The sequence below is a fragment of the Rhyacophila brunnea genome, unplaced genomic scaffold, assembly GCF_057557595.1.
Source record: "Rhyacophila brunnea isolate RB1 unplaced genomic scaffold, BYU_Rbru_1.0 scaffold_16, whole genome shotgun sequence".
Lineage (NCBI taxonomy): Eukaryota > Metazoa > Arthropoda > Insecta > Trichoptera > Rhyacophilidae > Rhyacophila > Rhyacophila brunnea.
Window position 1 is genome coordinate 4,902,042 of NW_028232816.1, and position 23,993 is coordinate 4,926,034.

A 23,993-nucleotide genomic window follows, 5' to 3' on the forward strand; every position below is an offset into this window, starting at 1 on the left:
TCAAAATAGTCGCTGGCTTGTGACTTCTCAGCGAATGGAAAGTTTTGTGTGTAATCATCAAATCGCAGTAACTGAATCGCCCGCTTTTAAATTCGCCAATAAACAGCTCGTAAAGAAGCTCAATGTAATTGAGGCTTTAGATTGTAATGGAATAATTCATTTAATAATAGTCAAATAAAACTGCCACTCAAAAATGGTCTAGGGTTTTATTATTCACTTCAGCTGTTACGATGCGACATAGATACTGCATACTAAACTTTGTCAGTCAAACGTGTTTATTTTCATTGAACTGAGACTACAATGTGTAGATAGTCTTTGTTAGTTTTTAAAATACAGTTAAACCCTGCCTAAACCAAACTATAATCATTTAGGTATGCAATGGGCGATCCGCCAAAAATATTGCACATTTTTCCAGTCACGCTTATATATTTTCGTTGAATTAAGAATACATATTACAGATTTTGTTGGCTAGCCCTGCCTAAACCAAACCATAATCGATAAAATTATTCTTCTATCTATAAAATATTTAAACAGTGGTGGCCAAACCTTGGCACATGCGCCAAACGTGGCGCATTGCATCATTCTTTACTTATTCTTTTGAAGTAGGCGCCATAACAGAGCTAAGAAAATTTGCTAAAAGTTATATAATATGTCGCTTTGGATCGACATACTGATGTGAACAAGCATTTTCATCCATGAAATTGATTAAAAGTGAAACAATGTCGCGAATAACTGATTCAAATTTGAAGAATTCTCTGCTGCTCTCAGACTTACCAAATATTGAAAGACTAGCGAAATCCAAACTCTCAAACTCTCCGATAGCTGTAGCACCATCAGCAGGGTCCACGACAGCGATCACCCTCTCATCCAAGAGATCATTTCTGACCATTGTAGATTGGTGCTCCAATAAACATGTGTTTTTTGAACTGGCATAAATTAATTAATTTAATTGCGTGATTGAGTTATTCCTTTTCCTCCCCTAAGCGAAACAGATCCTACCCCTATCCCTGGCTTGGATTAGGCAGGGTTTAATTGTATTTTAAAAATTAACAAACACTATCTACACATTGTAGTCTTAGTTTAATGAAAATAAACACGTTTGACTGACAAAGTTTAGTATGCAGTATCTATGTTGGATCTTAAACAGCCTACCTTCACCCTTCGCCACTGATTCATTTATATGGCAGTAGGTCGACAATGACTTGAGGAATAAAAAGACAATAGACATTGAAGAAAAGCCTTCTAGAAAATAGATATATGAAAGTGAAGATGAGAAAAGAGTTCAATTAAATTAGCAATAATTGTCAATTTATAAAGAATGATTTCCCAGATGGTCAATGAATGATTTTTGCTTTTCAGATTATGGTGGCTTAGCCCGCGAGTGGTTCTTCTTGCTTTCGAAGGAAATGTTCAACCCTTACTACGGCCTCTTTGAATACTCCGCCATGGACAACTATACGCTTCAGATAAACCCTGCCAGCGGTGTCTGCAATGATGAGCATTTAAATTATTTTAAATTCATAGGACGCGTGGCCGGCATGGCTATTTATCACGGGAAATTATTGGACGGTGAGTGATTGGACAATTTTTATTAATCGTTTCAATTCTTTAGTGGCTAAAGGCTCTGGCACACAGAACGCGATCTGCCGTGGCGGGCAGGCGGCGATCTAGTTGTATACACAAGATTGCATCATCTCCGCTACACACAAGGCGATCTGTCGCAGCGAGCCAGTCATGATCGCAGCGAGCAGCGATATGGTTGTACAAAATTACAAAATCAACCATGCGATCTATGCAATGGGGGAAGAAAAGAGTTATTTGTCGAAAAAATCTTCAGTTTTATCAGGGCAAGTAGTTCCTTGAAACTTACAAGTCACATATGAAAATATTGAAAAAAAACTTCATGAGATTGAATCTCAATACAGTGGCGGTGATACTACCCAAACCTTTTCCTCGTCTTTTTTTCTATTATTTTGTAGGGCTAATAGAAAAAGGAGTTATTCCTCGTCCAAATTACTCGTTCCGAACAAAAACCATTACAAAAGAATACACATTTATTTATTTATAAAAAAAGAGTATTACGGCATTACAGCTTTTGGCCAATGCGCCATAATACATAATACATACAAATATATAAAAATATCTTAATTACAAATAACAACTAATATGACAACAAAGTGGAAAAGACAGCATGTGTAAATATTAAAGAAATATGATAATATATACAATTATAAATTTATCCTATTTAAAACGTCTACAAACATTATATAATTAATAAAAAACAAATCAACCTTTATGGTGCCATCAAATAAGCTAATCGCACGATACACAGCATCATGAAACATAACATCTGTCCTGCGACGAGGTATCTTGAAGACCGTGGAGCTGCGAGTGATATTGGTGGGAACATGAAAATTAATATTCGCCAGTATATGCGGATTGTAAATGAACCCACGAAGAAGTAAAAGGAAATGCTTTAAAAGAACAATCACTCTTCGGGTAGACAGGGATTGCATTGATAGCATACCCAGAAGAAAACGAGTCGGAAAATTCATTTTATTGTCATTATCATAAGGAAAGAACCCGTATGTTCTTAAGTAGAGAAATCTAAGAAATCTATTGTGGACTCGATCCAGCTTAATTGTGTGCATGAATCTATTAGGACTCCAAATAATGCTGGCATATTCAAGAATACTCAACACAAATGATACGTATAATGTACGTAGCACTCGGACGTTTTCGAATGATTTTGAAACCCTCATAACAAAACCAAGCATTTTGCTAGATCTACATCTGCCCGTTAGGAAGCAACCACGATACTGGATCGCTCACAAAGATATCACTGCCTTTGTGACGTTCTTATATCCCTGCCAGCCGCGGTATATCGCGTTCTGTATGGCTGAGCCTTAAATGTTGATAATATTTGAATTATATTATTACCAGTTGGTAAAGCGGTCATCTATGAAGCCGTGGGTCACGGGATCGATCCTGGGGCTGGGAAAATGAAAATGCTTTAAAACAATGTTTATATGTGATGAATACCAAGTGATAAACTAAGATCTCTTGAAAAAATAACATACAATCTTGTAACAGTTTGTCAATTTACGAATCACTTCATCCAAATGATGTCCAAAATTCAATGGTACATATGAGGGCTTTGGAAACAAAAACGGCAGCCTCCACTTTTACAATATGTTGGCGAGTCATTAAAAATGTCTTACATCTTTCTTATAGGTGTAATTTCTGAAAAAAGTATTTTGAAATGTTATTTATTATTGGTATACAAACAACATTTCAAAATACTTTTTTCAGAAATTATACCTGTAAGAAAGTTGTACGACATTTTTAATGACTCGCTAACATATTGCAAAAATCGAGACTGCAGTTTTTGTTTCCAGAGCCCTCGTATATAAATTATTGTAGATTATAAATTAATTATAGTAAAATCCATCTTTAAAATTGTTCAAAACTTATGGTTTATAATAAAAAATGTTTTAACTATTTTTTGCAGCATTTTTCATTAGGCCTTTTTATAAAATGATGTTGAAGAAACCGATAGATCTTAAGGACATGGAATCAGTAGATTGGGATTATTACAAATCGCTTATGTGGATAAAGGTATTTATTACATCATTTCTCAATGACTTAACAATTTACATGTATGTATGTACTATCCATTAAATTGACCCGCCAGACAACAGGCTTCTGACAGTCTTATAACCGGGAGTTGACTGCAATTTATCTAAGATATTATGATATTATTTAGTATTTTGTTTTAATAAAAATTTGATTAGTTTTACGAATTGTAAATTTTGTCACATTCGACTGAGTGCTTGAGGGATCGATCTATTGAGATGAAAATTAACTAATTTTGTACCAACTGTGTAGTCTATTTTAGTTGTGCAATTTTCATCAGTATTCATTCTGTACTTTTGATGGACAGACAGCAATTTAAATTTTAAAGTTATATTTTGTACCTTTTGGCTGCCGTAAAAAAGGACTTGGCAGTACCTAACAGGCCAAATATAATTTGCGAAAAAAAAATCAAAAAACTACGACATCTCTAAAATCTCAGTTGTAAGACTTGACAAAATTCAAGGTAAATCGATGGTAAAATCATTCACTAATATGGTAAAATGTTTTAGGAACATTCCGATAGATGTGTCCTATTTTAAAATTATTTGTTTTACCGAATTATTAGTACCTACTACCGAGATGTCTCGTATCTGGCAGTGATCAGGAATCAGAAATCACAGACATACAGTAAAACGTTGTTAGTATAAATAGTTAGTAACTGGTAATTTGAAATTTTCCAGAAAAAAAAGTCCCTTGGAACATTATTTTCATATAAAACCATACCTTTAATTCGAATTTCGTAATTCGAAATGATTTCCGAGTCCTAGCATATAAAAATATTCAATAAATCGTAATAAAGTACACTGTTTCATGAGCCTTGAAAATTGAAAATTGTGGCAGACTTTTCTTATGAAACATCAAAAATTACTTATTTTATGAAGGTAATAAAAATAATCCTGACATTTTATGACCCAATTCGGTTGGCACATCTATAATCGGAAACGAAATTAATGAAAATCAAAAATAAATATTCCCATACATTCCATATTTCGTTATTCGAATTTTTTTTCGATTTTCGGTCCCATGGAGTTCATAGTAATGAGGTTTTACTGTACATTAAATTTTATTTACTACTTAGTATAGAGAGGTAGGTACATAATTGAATGCTGTATTTTGAAGATATTAAAAGTCACTATTGTGTTTTAGTCAAAATAGTGAAAAGTTTTTATGTAAAATATATTATTTTATAGTACTTAAGTGTTAACTATTTTCTTCAAAAATCTACAAAAAAAATTACCTTACATTTGTGTATCTAGGTAATATGAAGATTTTTGTAACTTATGTCACTTTTTAAAAAACTTGTATTAAAATATTGACGAGATTTGTAACCAACTCGGATGTGTAGTTATCAACTAATATTTGCAGGATTAATACTTGGCTCAGTAGATTACTGTCCCTTGGCCAGCTAGCGGAAGACGTCTACGAATCCAATTGGTCCCGGATATTTTCTAATTTCCTAAGTATGTTGCTGAGGTTAGGTTAGGTTTCCATGTTATCTATTTTCAAAGGAGAATGCCACATTCTTATAACTTATCAGTGTTCCATCTTAAATGAAGAATAATTAATTGTATCGTTGGAATTATTGGTGATGGCGTATTATCAATTTGTCATTCTTCAGGAAAATGACCCTTCAGAACTAGACGTGACGTTTTGCGTAGACGAAGATCAGTTTGGCAAGATGAATCAGAGAGAGCTGAAACCAAACGGTGCCAACATTGCCGTTGACATGTCAAATAGGGACGAATATATCAAGTAAGTCGCTCATTCATTTTATTAAGTTACATAGTTAGCCATAGATGGCATTGTCTGGGATCTTGCATTGACAATAATGGAACATGCGATGGAGAAATAATAAGACAGACGCATGAATAAATTTTTGCTGTATTAAAAAAAATGCCCTTAGTATAAACACGTTGCAGAGTAAATAGTTAGTAGTTACGCTCGACTTAGTTGCATGATTCTTAAATTTGGCCCTTTTTGCAATCGATAATGATACCATTTTTTTAAAATACGATTTTCCTTGATTTATCACATAATTGACATACACTAACAAAATATGTAAACTTTTACTAACGGTTATCTGTTTAACTGCCGAAAGCGTATTTACGAGGCGTAATTACACCAATTCTTATGTTAATTACACCAATTAACTAATTGTGGTATAGAAAGGTTATAATGCAATGGTTACCTAATCAGATTTTTAACACATGTCAAACGTCATGTAATATGATCGGCAAACATTGGAAATATTGCATTCTTTGTGACATCTTTGGTGAACCTAAATTCACCATCAAAATTCAGGTAGATTGTATCATGCATATACCTGATGTACCTATACAAAAGCCACTTTCTTTAATTTCTGATTTCTACTGTCCGAAAGAATTTGTCACCCATCGCTGTGTAATTCTTTTATGATGTATTTTATATTTTTTTCTTTGTTTATTTTACAGATTAGTAATAGAATGGAGGTTCGGTAACCGAGTTCAGAAGCAGATGGACTCCTTCTTGGAAGGTCTGAACGACTTGGTGCCGTTAGCGCTTTTGAAAATCTTTGACGAGCATGAGCTTGAACTGCTCATGTGCGGCATCCAGAACATCGACGTGCGGGACTGGAAGGCCAACACTCTTTACAAAGGGGATTACCACGCCAACCATCTAGTCGTGCAGTGGTTTTGGAGGGTGAGTCACATAACTCTTTTATGTAAATGAAGCTATTAGAACATGAGTTCCTAACCTTTTTCTAGTTACAGGCATTTTTTATAATAACCAAGTAATCTGCGATTCCCGCTATTTTTGCATTAAATGGAATTTTTAAATTTTCAAGAGGATGAAAAGAATGCTTCAATAGTAATCATAAAATAGAATTTTACATGTGTTTTATAAATCATCACATTTTCTCTCTCTATTTAAATGTGAACATGCAATCATGATGTTGGTTCGTTGCCGTTAATCGAGTGTCGATTTCCTAATTACATACATAATATACTTTATACAAAATAATTTTAAATATAATATTCTGGTATCGCACGCCTGTCAGTCAGGCACTGGAGGAACATACAGGGAATGCAGAGTGTAGTCGACCACAAGTCCTATGACTTGCTGTTATTTGTGGTTACGTCTAACCGTCGTAGTGACTCTTAGATGCTTTTGTGAATCAATCATACAGGGTTTTGAAAGAAGCTAGTTTTGTCATGTCTGTAAAGTTGATTGAAACGATTACAGGTGGTGCTATCTTTCTCGAACGAAATGCGGTCGCGTCTGCTGCAGTTTGTGACGGGGACTTCCCGCGTGCCTATGAACGGCTTCAAGGAGCTCTACGGTTCCAATGGACCGCAACTCTTTACCGTTGAGAAGTGGGGAACCCCAGACAACTATCCACGAGCTCATACTTGGTAAGAATTTAAAATCTCTGGTCATCTCGTGATTTTACCCCTGAAAATATGTACAGTAAACTCCGGATTATCCGTGCACAATACGGTGTATACAACGATATAATAACTGTTAAAAAAATTCAAACTGATTAGAAGATCATTAAAAGATGCCTGCAAACAAACGAAATAGTTTGGATTATCCGTGGCGCCTCGCTCCACCATTAGCCCGGATAATCGGGAGTCCATATTATCTTAAATAATGCCCAATTTTGTACCCAAAATTTATTTACTTTCTGTAATAAGAGTCAGTGAGCCTTTTTAATTGATGACTCTTATAGAGATGACAGTACAGTAAAACCTCGTTAATAAGAACACGGATAATTCGAAATTCGCCGTAATTCGAAGTTTTCGCGAAAAAAAAGTCCCTTGAACATTATTTTCATATAAAACCATACGTTTAATTCAAATTTCGTAATTTCGAAATTATTTCAGAGTCCTGGCATATAAAAATATTCAATAAATCGTAATAAAGTACACTATTTCATGAACCAGTCATTGAAAATTGTGACGGACTTTTCTTAAAACATCATAAATTACTTATTTTAAGAAGGTAATATAAATAATCCTGACATTTTATGGCCCATAAACACACATGGAACCGGAAATTCGGTAAACGATATTAAAGAAAATCAAAAAATTTTTTTTTTCAAAATTTTAATATTTTCCCCCAATACATTTCATAATTCGTAATTCGATTTTCGCTCCCTTGGAATTCGTATTAATGAGGTTTTACTGTAATAATAAAATGAATCTTTATTTTGGGGTTAAATGCGAGCCAGTGGTATGTCCCTAACAAAAAAGATCTTGCCCCTTTTTAAGTGAGTAAAGTAGAATATAAACAAGGACAAATTGTTTATTCTTAGTCTTGATAATGGTGTTACAACTGAAATAGCTATTGACTAAAAAACTAAATATTATATACCCTATGGTGGCAGCATTAGTAGAAAGCGTATCTCTGAAGCCGTAGGTGTGGGTGTACATCGGGCAAGATTGGCATGTTGTTTTTATTTCAATGTGTATATTTGATCGTAGCAAATTCTTAACGAATTGGGTGAATTACTGTACCTGTTCTGTGGTTATCTATAGTAAGAGTAAAAGTTATGTAAAATAGAATTATATCGAGTAAATGCTATCTCGATTAATTATTTCTCAGAGAGCTTGTTTCTTCTCTCAAGAGATGGTTCTTGGATGTGAAATAGACAAAGACAATAATAAAGATGGCAATGAAAATCGGTTGGTTAAGATTATTATTATGTATGTAATTACACAAATGTGGCATAAATGTCTAATAACAATGGTGTTATTCCAGTTTTAACCGTATAGACCTGCCGCCCTATGACAATTACCAGCAGCTCCGGGACAAGCTGGTGAAAGCTATCGAAGGATCACAAGGCTTCGCGGGCGTCGACTGATTATTTCTCAATTTTTACATTATTTAATATGTATTGACAATGTAGATAAATAAATATATTTGAGGCAACGCTATTGAGAAACATTGGCGATATCTGCCATGTAATCCAAGATGGCGGCTTTGTGAGTAGTCATTTGAAGTAATACTAAATATCTTGCATGACATTTGTCAAAAATTATATTCATACATCTAGTCTGTATAACGTTATAATTGAAGCTCACATCACTTTTTTAGAATATGTACTTTGTATGTATAACGAATGATATAAGCTGTTTTTTTTTTTCATATAAGTTTATTTTTAGAGGGTATATAACAACAAAAAAAACAGCGCTGCAGGCAACAAAAAAATCAATAATTTGTGTTTCTACAGCAGTGACATTGAAAGAAGGATTTTGATTGTGAGCACCAGTTAAATGACACATACATGTCATATTTTCTAGCTCGTTATTAGTTGTGACATTCAAAGTAAAATACATTTAAACAGTTTTGTGCCCTATTGTGTTGTTAAATAGCTGCCATATTGGATTTTTGTCATTGTCCGGTGTTTCTGGATAGTGTTTTTTCGTATTATCTCGATGCCTTAAACTTAAACAACAATATCTACAAAAAACCTTTTGTTGGAGTTGACAATTGTCTGAGCTATTTGTTTGCTGCATATTAAGAATAAAAGGGTGCTCGTAAATAGTGTTTGCAATACATTGCAATAAGGGTCATTAATGAAAATTCGTTTTCTTGTACTTAAAGCATTGTCGTCTTATTCTGCTAACTTGACTGCAGGTGGTCGCTTAAAATATTACCACATACATATAAAGTGCATTCATTCATGTATAGTTGAAAATTGGCCGTCAGCGTTGCCAACTTGACATTTTTGTTGTCAGATTTAGCATTTTTGAATGCGCATCAAGCGTATGACGTTAAATCAAGTACTTCTTGACACTTGCAAACAGCTTAAAATTTCTCATTAAAATCTATAAGTATTAATTTTTTATTGTATTACCTATTTATTTGGTTGCGAAATTATTAAAAAATATTTTTGTTCTCGTAAAAATAATGTTTATGATTGTGAAGTATTTTTTGAAATATTAATTGTTGAATTTTGAGTAAATCTAGCATTTTTTTGACTGCCACACAATTTTGCTTTTGTAGATATTGTTGTTTGGCTTTAAACTTAACAATATCATAATTTATTTGACAATGAAACAGCCACAGATGTACAACTTATTATCATCTTGACAGAATAGAGAATACAAACGAAATATAAGTAATAATAACGTCTAAATTATGCAGGCATTTAGGGCATCTTTTTTATGTTATGTTAAATGGAAAGAATTGAATATAATATTTAATCGATAGTTGTCTTTTATTAATAATTTCACATACCTATCATTTAATTAATTCACCAGTTCTAATAGAAGTTGGCAATATCATAGACAAAATATCAGTATTTAAAAAAATAGCAAAATTGAAATCCATTGTTTGAAATGTTACAAGGTTTTATGTGTATAACATTTATTTATGAGTATCATACCACTTCGTCTACAAAGTCTTAGAGCCTGATGCATAGAATGTTGACATTATGTAAAAATACTAACTATGGAAGCTATGCATAGATGACAAGTACAATGACAGATAGTATAACAAACAATAACATTGTAATTTTAAAAATCATGGTTTTCTGTTAATTATTAAAATATTTTTTAATTCGCATATGGTAGTAAAAGTATGAAACTACACAATATTATATAAACTTTAAATAATTTATTATTACTTCACTAGTGTTGCATGTGCCACAGATAAAATATTCCTTGAATTATTTTTATTTATTATTGAAATGGCAACAAGCTCTCCGTGTACATTAATTTTTTTTACAAAATTCTCAATCGACTAGTCCAGGGGTCGGCAAACTGCGGCTCTTTGGGTATTGGGGTGCGGTTTTCGGGCAAATTCCTAATTCACAATTTTTACAAAAACTTTTGCAAAATTCACAATTTTTATTTTTGTCATTGATTTGTACACTTATTATATTATGTAATGACATTATCGCGAGCCTAATTTTGTCTCCGTGATGGTTGATGCAAAAAGGTATGATTGTTGTTGTTTTACATCCGCCCATTGCAAAAGTCGACGAATAAATTTTTTCTCCATTTGATATTGACACGAGCACTTTCTAAATACAATTTTATTGGTGGATTTCATAAGCGAAGAGTTATGGAATTCAAAATTTGTAGGTCTTGCCACCAAAATTGAGGATTTAGAGAGAGGAAAGTGCAATTTAATTTTACAACACAATTGGAGCGCTCTAAAAGATCTACATAAGGTAGATACTACGATTTTTAATACATGGAATAGCTTTCAGAGCTCATATTCGAGTCTACATAATGTGTAGGTATGTGAACAATCATTTTCAAACACCTTGAACAATGAAATTACCAAACATACAGAAACTCTCCAAAGAAATGCAAGGAAGGTCTTTTTTCACATTAGTTTTAAGCAATGCGTGAAAATTGTAAGTAATTCATATTCTGTAAAAAATATATTTATAATTCCAACAATAAAAACATGTATTTAGGTATGTTAGTTTTATTCGGGAAATTTTCTTCGCTTAATAAATAAACAATTATAAAATGAAATTAATTCATTTAAATAAATCATATTTATAAAAATATACGTATGGCTCTCGATTTTTTTTTTCCATTGTGCCACTCAATTTGGCTCCTTTGGTCCGAGAGTTTGCCGACCCCTGGACTAGTTGATTAAATGGTAGCAAATTATTCATTCATTTTTTTGTCGGTGTTTGTGTAGATAATCTGTATTCAATAAAGTCTCAATTTATCTGAAACTATATTATTTATAATAATTATTTGACAGTGGCCATCAGTATTCTTTCAATAATTCACTATGCATAGTTTCCTAAGTCTGCATTTTAACAACATGTACATGTAAATTACAATTAATTGATGAATCTTAATGTTTGGAAGTCACTCTCTCGGAATTGCTGGAATCTTATATATTATAAACTTGTAATATTAAAATATAAATATTTATCTTATTCTAAAAAGATGAATGAAGCTTATGTGATAATGTTAGTAAAAGAATTGCCACTAAGAGAAACGCCTGTGTAATGAATCATTATACTTGATCACTTTTGTACAATACATAGGTACAACATTGTATTACTATGCGCCTAAAAATTAACAATAAAACAGTCTTACAAAGGCTTCTAAATTCTTCACTTATAATTAATGTTATACGGCATTCTTGCCATTAATAATTATTTTTATTTCTGAGTAATCACAATTTTGTTTAAACAACACTGAATAAATCGATGTACATTTCGTAGTAAACCGTGCAAATTGGACATATTTCAACTTCAAGCTTTCTTGTTCTATTACTTATGAGCCTCTCGGCTAGTGCAGTTTAAAGTAGAGATGCTGCATTCTGATCTGACCATCACAACATTTGTATACCTACCTAATTCTAGTGATTATTTGCTCATCGGTTATGTCATAAGATACTTTTTAATTCTTGATATTTTTGACTCGGTTATATGGTTACACAAGTCAGGAGTACTTAAGTAATGTGATGTATTCACACAAAATTAGATGTCATGCATAACGAATGTATCTATGAAAACACAGTATTGGGATAATCATAGTTTTAAATAACATCATTTGCAAATTTCATGGCATTTGTATAACAGTCTTTGTTCACTTTGACCTGACTGGCCGATTATCAATTACAATGAAGCCCCGTTAATACAAACAAGGTTAATTCGAAATGTTGGCGAAAATTCATAAAATCTATTTATAGTGATTTCTAACAATTTTGCAAAATTTTAACAAAAATAAGTCTCGTTATATTTTGTAATCCGATTTTTTTTCGATTTCAGTCTTGTCAATTTCGAATTATCAGGGTTTTTTTGCATTTTATAATATCTTCCTTATAAACATTTTTCTAGACCAATCGAGGAATTGAGGATTGAACGAATGTAAGTGAACCAATGACCGTTTTGAGTAAATCAACTTCAAGTTAAAGTGCAGTTGTAAATTCTACATTTCAACATTTTGTAAATAATGTTTCGGTCTCAGATACTTATTTACTATTCCACAAAAAAAATTATTAAATTTTCTTTATGTTTGTAATGTTTTTAGTGTTTGAAGGAGGATAATTCAAGCCAACACATTCAAATTATATACAATTGCTATGAAGATAGTAACGGTATTTTATACGTGTTCATATAATATACTTCAATGTCGGGAATAAAATACCCATATAAACTTACATGTTTGAATCCTACTTTACTAATAAATATATTGTATATAGTGATGTGAAAACTACTCCTAAATCAATCTCTTAACACTTGTGTTCATTTAATCCTCAGCACCTCAAACTAAATGTTAGATATTATTATTATTATGATTGTTGATGCATAATCATGGTCTGACTGGTGTAATTTGGCCACTATATCATAATGATAAAATTAATAGTCGATGATTTGCGTAAAAAGTAATGCGGCAAATCTTGCGCTGTATAAATGCAAACGACTGATTGGTGTCCTCTGACTATTACTCATTACTCTAAAACTGCTGCAAAATAGAGGCTGTGATCTTCCGTTTGGAAAGATGGAAATAAAATAGTGAACTTTATAACAGACATCCGGTTTATCTACCATATAAGCTTATGAATGCATTCATTTAGAAGTTTTATTTTATGATTATCTCAAAAACTGTGTTTATTAACATAGCTTTTAGACACTAGATTCCCGTAATTAAAATTTAATTGTCAATATTGGATCGTTACTCTAGGTCGAATATGAATATTCTCACTGTTAATTATTACCTTCCATCCTGAGAACGGGACGATCAATAATGCCCATAATATTGACAATGAAATATCAACTACTATAAATCGTGCAAAATCGTTTTTTTTAGAATGATTTTTACTTTTTTTTAAAAAATTATACTACATATTATGTAACTAAGTGTTAATTAGTATTTCCAAGAAGTGGTGATATAAAAATAAATCACAATATATATTTTTGTTCATGTTATTTAATAATTCTTGTAGTGATAGAAGATATTTATATTTATAGAACAATACTGCTTTCAATCAATTGGTCTAAAATTTAATCCATTGGTTTAATTAATAAAAGATTCACTTTGAATCGGATATTGCTAATTTAAAATATCTTCCTAGTCGTCTCTTATAGAAAAAAAATCGTAACATCATTTTATTGAAATGTACATAATATTATTACGGTAGTATTATTTATTATTTTTGGCTTAATATTATCAGTTATTTTTCACTGACTAATAAAATACAACATGTTATAATAATAATTACAGTAATAGACAATATTCCTCAATTTAAGTTCTTGAACATAAACAATATTATAAAATAAGTAACATACATATACTATTCAATCTGAAAATAAGTAGCATTTATATCTAGAATTCTTTGCTAAATTGAAGTTATGATTAGCTATTTATTGGTTTTGGTTTGTGTATTATTATGTAACGGTTATTTATTACTGATGCAAAAATTTGTATATTTTTTTATAATGTATGACACATGAAGGGTTTAATTTCAAAAATTGCTAAAACAATATCTATATCCTAATCAAATAAATAATGATTTGTCGAGACTATTATTATGTCGACCATTTTGGTCATAAAGTCAGATGGTTGGTGATTTCATTTTAGCAGAGCTTGACAGCCACACTTCAACATTTTAGCACTTCATGATATTTTTTAGCACAGATGTTTTATTTGAAATAATATTTTGGCCGGCAGGCACATCTCAGATACGCCTGCGAACATGGTCAATCAAAATTATAACACAAACCGTTTTAGCGGATTTTGAAATTTAGCACGTCACACTAAAAATAATATACTATTCATCTTAAATAAAATATGCATTTAATATAATTATTTCCAAAACACTGGTGCCATAAAATGGAGCATTTGCTTAGCCTTTAATGTATTACAAAGCATATTTTTCATAAGTTTAGTAATTATAGTATCATTAAATACAATAGTATAATCTTGTGATACAATTTATTGTATTGTCAGTTAGTGATGAACCAATCTACGCCACAAATATTTGAAAAATGGTTTAATTTCACAAAGCGACTTTGCTTTGAATAGTACTGTGAGAGTAGTTTTATATTATTTGCGGGAAAATGTATTTAGTAAAATATAAAATTATGTATTAAGGGATTTTACAAATTTTAATGTGGTACAGTTTAGTTCACCACTAAGGTGATATGTTTCTGATGTATTCAACAGGATTTTATTCTCTATGGATTTTTTATAATAATTTATTGCATACCTATTTCATTATAAGATTTGCACTTCAAATATGTATTACTATGAAAAACGTATTTTCGGCTTCTTCAAAAGAATTAACAGTAATATAATTTTCCGTGTGAAATAATATTATTTGATTGTTATGTTAAGAAAAAATCATATTATAATATAAATATAGTAGATAAGTGAAATATAGTTAAGTTCATTGTGCTGTAAATACTTATTAATCTTCTGTATGTAATTATTTAATTATTATTTAAAATAAAATGTTCATAACGGCACATAATATTATTTCACAATACTTATAAGACCAAATATTATAATCGCTTTTAATCTTAATAAATAAATAATTAATATTGTAAATATCTACTTATGTACCCATGAATTTATTTAATATATTTTTTAGTTTGTTTTATTATTCCTTAGAATCAATGAGTTATATATTGTACATACTTTGAATTTAAAAATATATTAATTTATATCTGACGGTATTTAATGCAAATGTCTTTTAAATTCCAAATTTACATTTCCATTTTGGTCTATATGAAATTGGTAATATTGTAGAGATACCTTTTCGGCAATCGGATTGACAGTAACCGAGAGGCAGAAGAAACGAAAACAGCATTAACACACTTACTGGTTGCCGGAGACCAGTCAACACAAGAAGTAGGGGGATAGTCTGATCGCTATTTTCTCACTTTTTCTTGTTTCCTGCCCAAACTATCAAACTCTACTTTTAACAGTTGCCGAGGGTGGAGGTAGGTTGTTAAGATCTGCCATAAATATTATAAAATTGAATTTTAAAAACTAACCAACACCATCTGTAAATTGTAGTCTTACTAATGAAAATAAATACATATGACTGACAAAGTTTAGTGTGCACTATTTATGGTGGATCTTAACAGCCTACCTCCACCCTTCGCCACTGATTTACAATGTGATACTTTCATTACCTTGTTCGAGCCCAAGAGAATCATAAGGACCTCTACAGAGTGGAGGGTTTATTAACAGATTTACTCGCATATGGGACAAAATGGCCCACCCTACTCTCGGTGCGGTACCACTATATCAATATTGTCACACAGTAGTTTTGTGCATATTATTAGCAAACCAATATCCTCGGTTGTATTGCAATATTTAAAAAAAATGTGTTTATTATATTATTTATATTAGAAGCAGGTTGTCTTAACTTAACTTAACGTAGATTTAACGTTGCACTAATAACGACACGGACAGGATAGCCATGAGGGGTGTAATCACAGTGGCAAGCGGCAAACTCCATGGAGATTGAGAAAACGCTTTTTGCAAGTTATCAAAGAATCTTTTATGTAGGTTTATGTCAATAATACAGTAAAACCCATATATGTCAATGAAGTTAGGTCACAATATAATTCAAGCCTGGGTGTTTCAGTATGTTTCATTACACTACAGCAGTAATTATTGGGCCTCGTAGCCTTCTATAGTGTTGAATTTTAAAAAAGGCCGACTTCTAGTCATGAGATAATTCGTAGTCCTCTACCAATGCAAATGTATTAAAGTAAAAAGACATTATGGTTTCCAAATCATAAATCAAATCGTCACCTCAATACTACAACTAAATGATTTGGTCATTGTTGGAAAAATGAAATTTAAACTATTATATAAATCTAGGCTTTAATTATTATTTAAAACAAAAATGGTAAATTGCGCTTGTCTAATTGGAAACAATTAAATAATGTTCAATTGTATGAAAAAATATTGTACAGTAAGTACTCTCTCAGTAATCCGCCACCCCAAAAACCAGACAAGTGTCCAATTAGTGAAAGCGGCGGATTATAGTGCATACATACAAAATATAGTAAAAATTAAAGCAGGTATTTCATAAAAATAGTTTTTATTGAGAAATTTGTACTATTAACTTGCAGTTTTATTTATAATCAAAATCAAGTATATATTAAATTATACATACATATTGATAAACTAAATTTATTAACTATATATCAAACAGTAAATCACTTGACACAACCAGTTGTTCAGTTACGCAGATATTCTTGAATGGTCTAAGCTTCAGCTTGTGTGTCCTGGTTGTGATGCGGTCTTTGGGCACTTTCCTCCCTCGTGCATTACTTTCTTCGCGATGAACGTACGTTTTACAAGAGAGAAGTTTCCAAAATAAACATGTCTCATCTGCGGTGTATACTACGCAGTGGACGACTAAATTTGACATACGAATACCGGTGAATTATAGAGCTTGATTTTGTGCTTTCAACTAGTAAAAATAACAGCGGATTATAGTAGTTATCAGATAATCGAGCGGCAGATTACTGAGACTGTACTGTAGTTATATTATTTTATTTATTTAATGCATTTATGCTTTTAATATTATCTAATATTTTCAAACACAAAATTAATTTAGTTCCGATTAACTTCTGACTTACCTAGTAGAGAAGGAAATGTAGAATCATATTCAATAGCTAACTCAAAAACAGTGAAAATCAAGTTATCTAATTTTATTGTAGGATTGAGGTGACAAAATATAATTTATTATCTGCGTAGTGGAAAAATATCCGTTCTTTCATTTTCTAGTGCAAGTATAGAGTTATTTATGTTTTGTTTTTCTAATTTTTAATTTACGACTTACGGATTATTTTATATTTCATATATTTGGATCCCGCAATTGTCATTACACCCCCCATATGGATGGATAACTTTAAAACAAATCGGCGAATATTTATAACCAATTTGTCATGTATTCAAATGGTATCTTATTTTCGTTAAAATATACACAATGAATTTTATTTTGGAAAATTATATCGGATCTCTCGTTAAATATTCATCGATTTCTTTTGTTTTTTAGATTTAAAAAAAAAACTATATTTTAAATAAGTAGTAGGTATGTCTTAATAAAGTGCCTATGCTCAGTGTTTTTCTCTTTTAATAAATAATTAAAATATTATATAAAAACTCTGCAAGCTTGCTTTTTTTTTAACTATTATATTATTATAAAGATGATATTGCTAAAAACTATGTATGATGAAGTCCAAACTACCAGATTCCTAAAGTCGAATTTTTTATTTTTATTTCAAAAAATGTATTGATTTGATGTGAATCATACTCAATTCTAAAGTAATTTTGTATTAAGTAAATGAGGCATCTATTTTTAAAAACTGACAAGTCCACAACTCAATATGCGTTAAAATGACGTTTTTGTGTTTCAAGTGTAATTGATCGGTTTTGGCGTTAGTTTCTTTTATTTTTACATTGCACATAATAAGCAAGTAATATAGAACATATCGATGGCTTAGTTCCATAGTGCTACGTCTAGGAATTAGTAGTTTCGAGTAATGGCTGATCAAAAGTTTTGACTCACCTATACTGACTTATAGAAAAGTGACAAAAACATCGTCCCTACGAGGACAACGGATAATTTTTTGGAGTTGTCATTTTGTGGAACTGAAGAGGAGCGATATACAAATACAATGGCTAACATAACTCAAAACTTGAAATTTTTCACTTATCGTACTATGGAACTGAGCCATTTTTTGTAATATTTCAATTCTTTAAGTTTTAAAACATTTTTTTTCATATGCTTTTGTCTGGTTTTGAAAATTATTTTAGATATGTGACTGATCATATTATGAAAATAGATGCCCCATATAGTGTTGTATATCAGTATTTCCCAAATTGTGGTACGCATAGATTTGAAGGGGGTACATTTTTATCATAAAAATATTTGAATTATCAGTAATTTGTGCAGTGTTTCTAACCGTACTATAATAATTCAATGGGCAGGGAAAACAATCACATTAGTCAACATTGCATGTTTTTCAGGACGCAGTCTTGTGACAAAGAAATCTTTCCCTAATTTTTAAAAATGATCATTTCAAAATATGTCATTGATTTATGCAACATTAATTTTTTTAGAAAAATATGAAATAATACAATAAATACAATTTAAAAACATCTTAAAATTCGACTTATGTGATTGTTCCCGCCGTCTATTGAATTTTCATCTGCTTTTTAGCCAAAAATACTATAATTTTGCATTTCCTTACTTTGGAATTACTATGGTATGAAAAAAATGTTATGTTTAGATGTCATTCGCCGCGTACTGACTGAGCGAGTAGCCTCACGAGGCTACATCGGGCATTCGCTTTACAAAAATTGCTGCGCGAGGCAGAAAATTAACGTCACGCAAGGCAGCTGCGCGCAGCACCTATGAGCATCGATAATACCAACAACGATTGGATCGGTCGCGGCAACGCTCGAGCGAGGCGGCGGGTGCGTTTGCCTCGAGCGAGGCGGCGGGTGCGTTTGCCTCGGGCGAGTCGCGTACTGACTGAGCATTTTTCCTTGCGAGGGTTTTACGTATATTATCTATGGCAAAGCTGTCTCACAATGACGCGAGGCTGCTCGCTCAGTCAGTACGCGTCTATTGACATATGAAAAAACATCCCTGATTCTGAAAGAAAAATTTTCGATTGGAAAGTCCAACAAGTAAAAAAAAAAGATTTGGTTTATTATTTATATATTATACATATAATTTGTCTCTAAAAGAGCAATAGCATTTTGCAAATTTGAATCAAACAAAGTTTTCTACAAAATAGCTTGACTTTTTTAAATTTTAGAAACATGATAGAATATAATGATGTGGAATCAAGATTATTAGATACTTTTTTAAATAATGCCAAAGCAAGTTTATATATCGATTATAACAACAAAAAAAACGTATTTGAAAATTTTGAAAATATCTGTGACCCTTTTGGATATTTAGTGAAACCAAAGAATTTATTATTCACATTTTCTCTATCTCAGTCATTGAATCAGTATTTTATGCTTTTCCCTCGGTACAGAGTAAATTATTCGAGGGTTGTATTTAGTTTCAAGTTTTCAATTGTCATTCCTTGTTGGAAGGTCTTTATATGATTATAATTCACACACATATTACTGATAAATATCTCAGAATTGGTTTAATTTTACTCTGAATATACATATGCCATCAGAACTGGACTGGACAATTGATTAAAAAAATGTGGAAGTGATAGAAAATCGTTTATTAAAGTAATGGAAAAAATTGATAGGTTTGGACAAATCTTGAAGCTTCTTTTAATAAATGACTGACTGATGTTGCCCTAAGAAAGAATTTTGGTGTTGTTGGTGTTAATTGTTAGGTGAAGATTATAAGTAAATAAACCTTATGGAATACGGTTTAAGTGTGTGCACGTTTTTGGTGTTTTCCCCTATTTTTATTCGATATAAATAATATTAATTTTATTTTGTTGTAAAGAGGATTTTACTTTCGTCCATTTGCCGATGCGGCAACTTTGTAATATTATAATGTTATAAATATATACATAAGTAAATACTTTTAGCAATATTCAACATAGTTATGATAATTATATTAAAAACAATGTTAAATTTATATTTTATCCTTGTATGATAATTTTGTCCAATTTTTAAAATAGAAATAAATTTGAATGAAAAGTCAACTCATGTTTTTGTTCTTCTTACGATGACACTATGGCCTCCTCATTTATCTCCTTTATTCTTCTCTGGCTGTTCTGCGTACCAAAGACCTCCACCAACACATCCTCTAGACTTCATCGATCCAGTGAATCCGTGATCTTGTCATCTAGATGATTGAGAAGGCTTATTTTTGGAATCCGTCTGGTATACAAAGGACTGCAGTATGGAAAGCCTTCCTCAGAAGTTAGCCTTTAAATAGATCTAACATTGCAGTCGTAAGGATAATAAATTAATATTAACCATAATGGACATAAAAAGTTATAGGACAGTTTGTATCAAAATCGGAAGCTTACAGGAGATAGAAAAAAAAATATCTCGGATATTTTTTGTTAGGTATTCTAATACAGCCACATAATTATTTAAAATATATTAATATATCATGGTTATTATTAATTACAATCCATATCCGAGGTACCTAACAAAGAAAATTTTATGACCTATCGTTTTTGTTTTATAGGTTCTGGTTGGGCCAATTATGGTGGCACTCATTCCTTTCTTCCCACCTACCTCTAATCTCCAGATATTGTTACAAGTCAGCAGTCACGGGTCGTGATGAAAGATACATTCAGTTACATCTAGACAGCGGACGTGCCTACTTAACTGGCACTTATGAAATGTTTGTAGACCGCTGTGTGTATATCCCTTTAAAACATTACAATCATTACAAAAGCGCCACTAGGTTCTGAATTTTCTTTCAATGTCTATAATAAACCCTCATGATAACTCCTCATAGATCGCAGTGCTTCGGAGTCGTATATGATGAACATATTCCCTATCCTAATTCCCTTATCCCCTTTCCTATCCACTACTAATTGTTTAAGGCACAAGTTTTAATATTTCGATGGATTCGTACCTACTGAAAAATTTGTAAAAGCAATTCATTTTTTTTTACATACGAAGAACATTACAAATACTTTTAAATTTAAGCGATGGTGCCCACAGAACGCGTCAGGCGCCGCACTCGCGCAAAATTTCTACAAGTGGCGCATAAATCATTGAAAATACAACGTAATCAAATACGCCAGCGCCCACTGGATATGGCGACGCATTATACGCGCGCGCCGCATGAATCATCGTTTTTTCGCGAATCACCGCTTCTCGGCGATACGAATGAAATAAAATACAATGGAGTCCATTCATTGACCACAGCGAGTAAAAACACGCTGCGCGAGGCATTGTCGATCGACGGGCGGAAAGCAATTATTTAATTACAGAGAAGTCATTGTTTTATTTTATTGCGTGTTCAGTTTATCGCTGGTTGAAGAATGTCGTCGTAAATTTTAATTACAAGCCCCGAAATAATATAATATTTTTATTGCTTTGTTATGAGAGGCGCTGTAATAATATTTATTTTGTGCTGCTTGGGCCGCTTATAACATAGGTGAAGGGTAATGCGCGGGAAGAGACGTGTGATTATGGTTATGAATAAACACTGCATTCGCCGACTTCGCGCGCCCGACGCGTCTTTGGGCACCATCGCTAAGACGTTCACAACATGACGTTTAAAAACAAAAAAATAGTATTAAGACAGTGTAAAGAAGAAATAAATATATGCAGTATGACAAAAACAGTATGAAAAGTCAAGTGAAAGGATTATAAATTTTAAAATGGAAGCACACCGAATGAGCTAAGTGGACCCTATTTTAAGAATTTATAAAACAACGCCCACCCATACTCACTCACGTAGGTGGAATATATTATCAACATCCGAAGTGATTTGGTTAAACAGAGCTATTGCCCTCCCAATTGGCATCACCAATGGCAGGTTAGTTCTGCACCTTGGAAGAACAAACTGATACTCCCGATTCCTAAGATAGTTATCAGGGACACAAGTCAATACCACTAAGAATGGTAGAGCTCTGATTTACACCATGTATAAGTCGAAAAAATACGTGGCCAAATTTTGGTATCTTCTAGCATTTAAACTACAATTTATGTAAGCATACCTAAGAGAAAGCCAGTTGGATAAGCAATGACAAAGCTTATCGATTGACAATAAAAATCTACATGACAGGATGCAAAAATTAATACATTTTACTATAATCACTTAGGAATTGAACCGACTAATCGCTTTTCTCGCATTTTTACGCCCAGTATTGTTTGCACTATAACAATAGCAGCCACACAATTTTCATAATTTTTGTGACTTACGGCGTATAATAATAAAATAGTGATAAAACCATGGCCCCCACAAGGGGGGGGGGGCTGACAGGGCTCTAGTCTGGCGGCCCGACGTGGTGGGTAGAACAGTTAAGTGAGATAAGTATACGCCACAAATTTTCTCTAATATGTAGGTACTAAAAAAGTCGCCTGAAGCTATTTATTAACAGTTTAAAATATGTGACTACGATGAAATTTGGTGTGATACAATGATTCACGTAGGTATAGAATTTTATAATTATTTTTAGTGTGTTTCCTGATTAATAAAAATGGCTACTCACCCAATATGACGATGGTCGGATGTTACTTGGTTACTACAAAAGGAGGTCGCGATCAGTGCTTCGTAATATTATAACGATGAGTGCCGAAAACTCAATAAATCAACTGTATTTATTTAAAAATGCTGATAATACACAGAATCACCTTAACTCTGGGGTTCTGCGGAAACCATTTGAGGAATCCTACTGTCGAATATCACACTGCCCTTAACCTCAGCGATAGGTAGGGGGGCCCGCCATTCACCCTGGCCTGGGGGCCCGCTTCAGGGTGTGGGGGCCATGGATAAACTGTCTAGAGAAGTGATGTAATATGTCAAGAAAGGTAGGTATAACCACAGTTATCCCCTTGTCGTCTCACACGAGAAAGTTTCTTAACGCCATCGGGCTGACGGGAATGGGACAACTGGGCGCCAGGACAATTAGGCGCCGCACTGTCGAATAAAATAAATAGACGTTTGTTGCGATTTTATAAAGAATGTAGACGAGGAGTTTTAATCATTTTCAATCTACTACTTGGTAATTTTAATTCATTTTGCTCTTAACATAATGTTTTTTATACCTGAAGGCTTTATATAAAAAAAACTCTTCTCGTTGGAACTTGAAAATATGGACAGTTAAATCATTATTTACGTGTGCATATTTAAATTCTGACGAAGTATTAAATAATATTTTTAAATATAAATTTTAAAAGTAAGTACATATTATAATTCACAAACGTGATTTCGACGTATTTTCGAATTTCATTCGATTGCGTGGCGCCCAGTTGTCCTAGCGCTGAATCGTCCTATACACGGGCTGACTATGTTTCAAGGATAGAATACACGCAATCACCTGCGAAGCTTAACCGACCATCAGAGCTATTCCAACATAACACTCTAAAAGTAATAAAAAGATACATACCTATGCTATGTCGTATTCCAAGTGTTAATTTTATTATCGGGATAGGTGCCTGGATCGTGAACAAAGATCGTGCGCCAGACAGGTGAGTGGAGACGTTTCCTGACCGCGAGCAAAATCCACATTTGGTTGATGATAATTATAATTTTATCGATGTGTCAATGCTGTTGATAAGTACATATACACAGATAGCTGAGATACCTATGTCAACTATGACCTAATGATTTTAAACGTTCTATGAATAAACATTTTTCCAATAAATTACTATCCAGCTGCACGATTTAATTTGCTTGTTAGATATTATTATATCTATAATAGTACCTAGTACCAGCTAGGAGAGGGGTGGTGAATCTTTTTCGTGTCCGGA

The 23,993-nt window shown here is 32.3% G+C and overlaps 2 protein-coding genes across 5 annotated transcripts in view; one reads left to right on the top strand and one right to left on the bottom strand.

The window, feature by feature from the left end:
- The window catches only part of Nedd4 (E3 ubiquitin-protein ligase Nedd4), a 58,594-nt gene extending 48,669 nt beyond the window's left edge, over positions 1–9,925 (top strand). For all 4 annotated transcript variants that reach the window (XM_085944044.1, XM_085944046.1, XM_085944047.1 and 1 more), the window contains 6 exons: positions 1,360–1,569; positions 3,512–3,618; positions 5,255–5,388; positions 6,087–6,315; positions 6,859–7,028; positions 8,377–9,925. In XM_085944044.1, the coding sequence (XP_085800170.1) occupies positions 1,360–1,569; positions 3,512–3,618; positions 5,255–5,388; positions 6,087–6,315; positions 6,859–7,028; positions 8,377–8,479 (953 nt within the window). In that variant the 3' untranslated portion in view covers positions 8,480–9,925. The remainder of the gene's footprint in view (positions 1–1,359; positions 1,570–3,511; positions 3,619–5,254; positions 5,389–6,086; positions 6,316–6,858; positions 7,029–8,376) is intronic.
- LOC147074236 (uncharacterized) overlaps positions 1–23,993 on the bottom strand; it is a 626,724-nt gene that overhangs the window by 361,414 nt on the left and 241,317 nt on the right. The window lies entirely within an intron of this gene.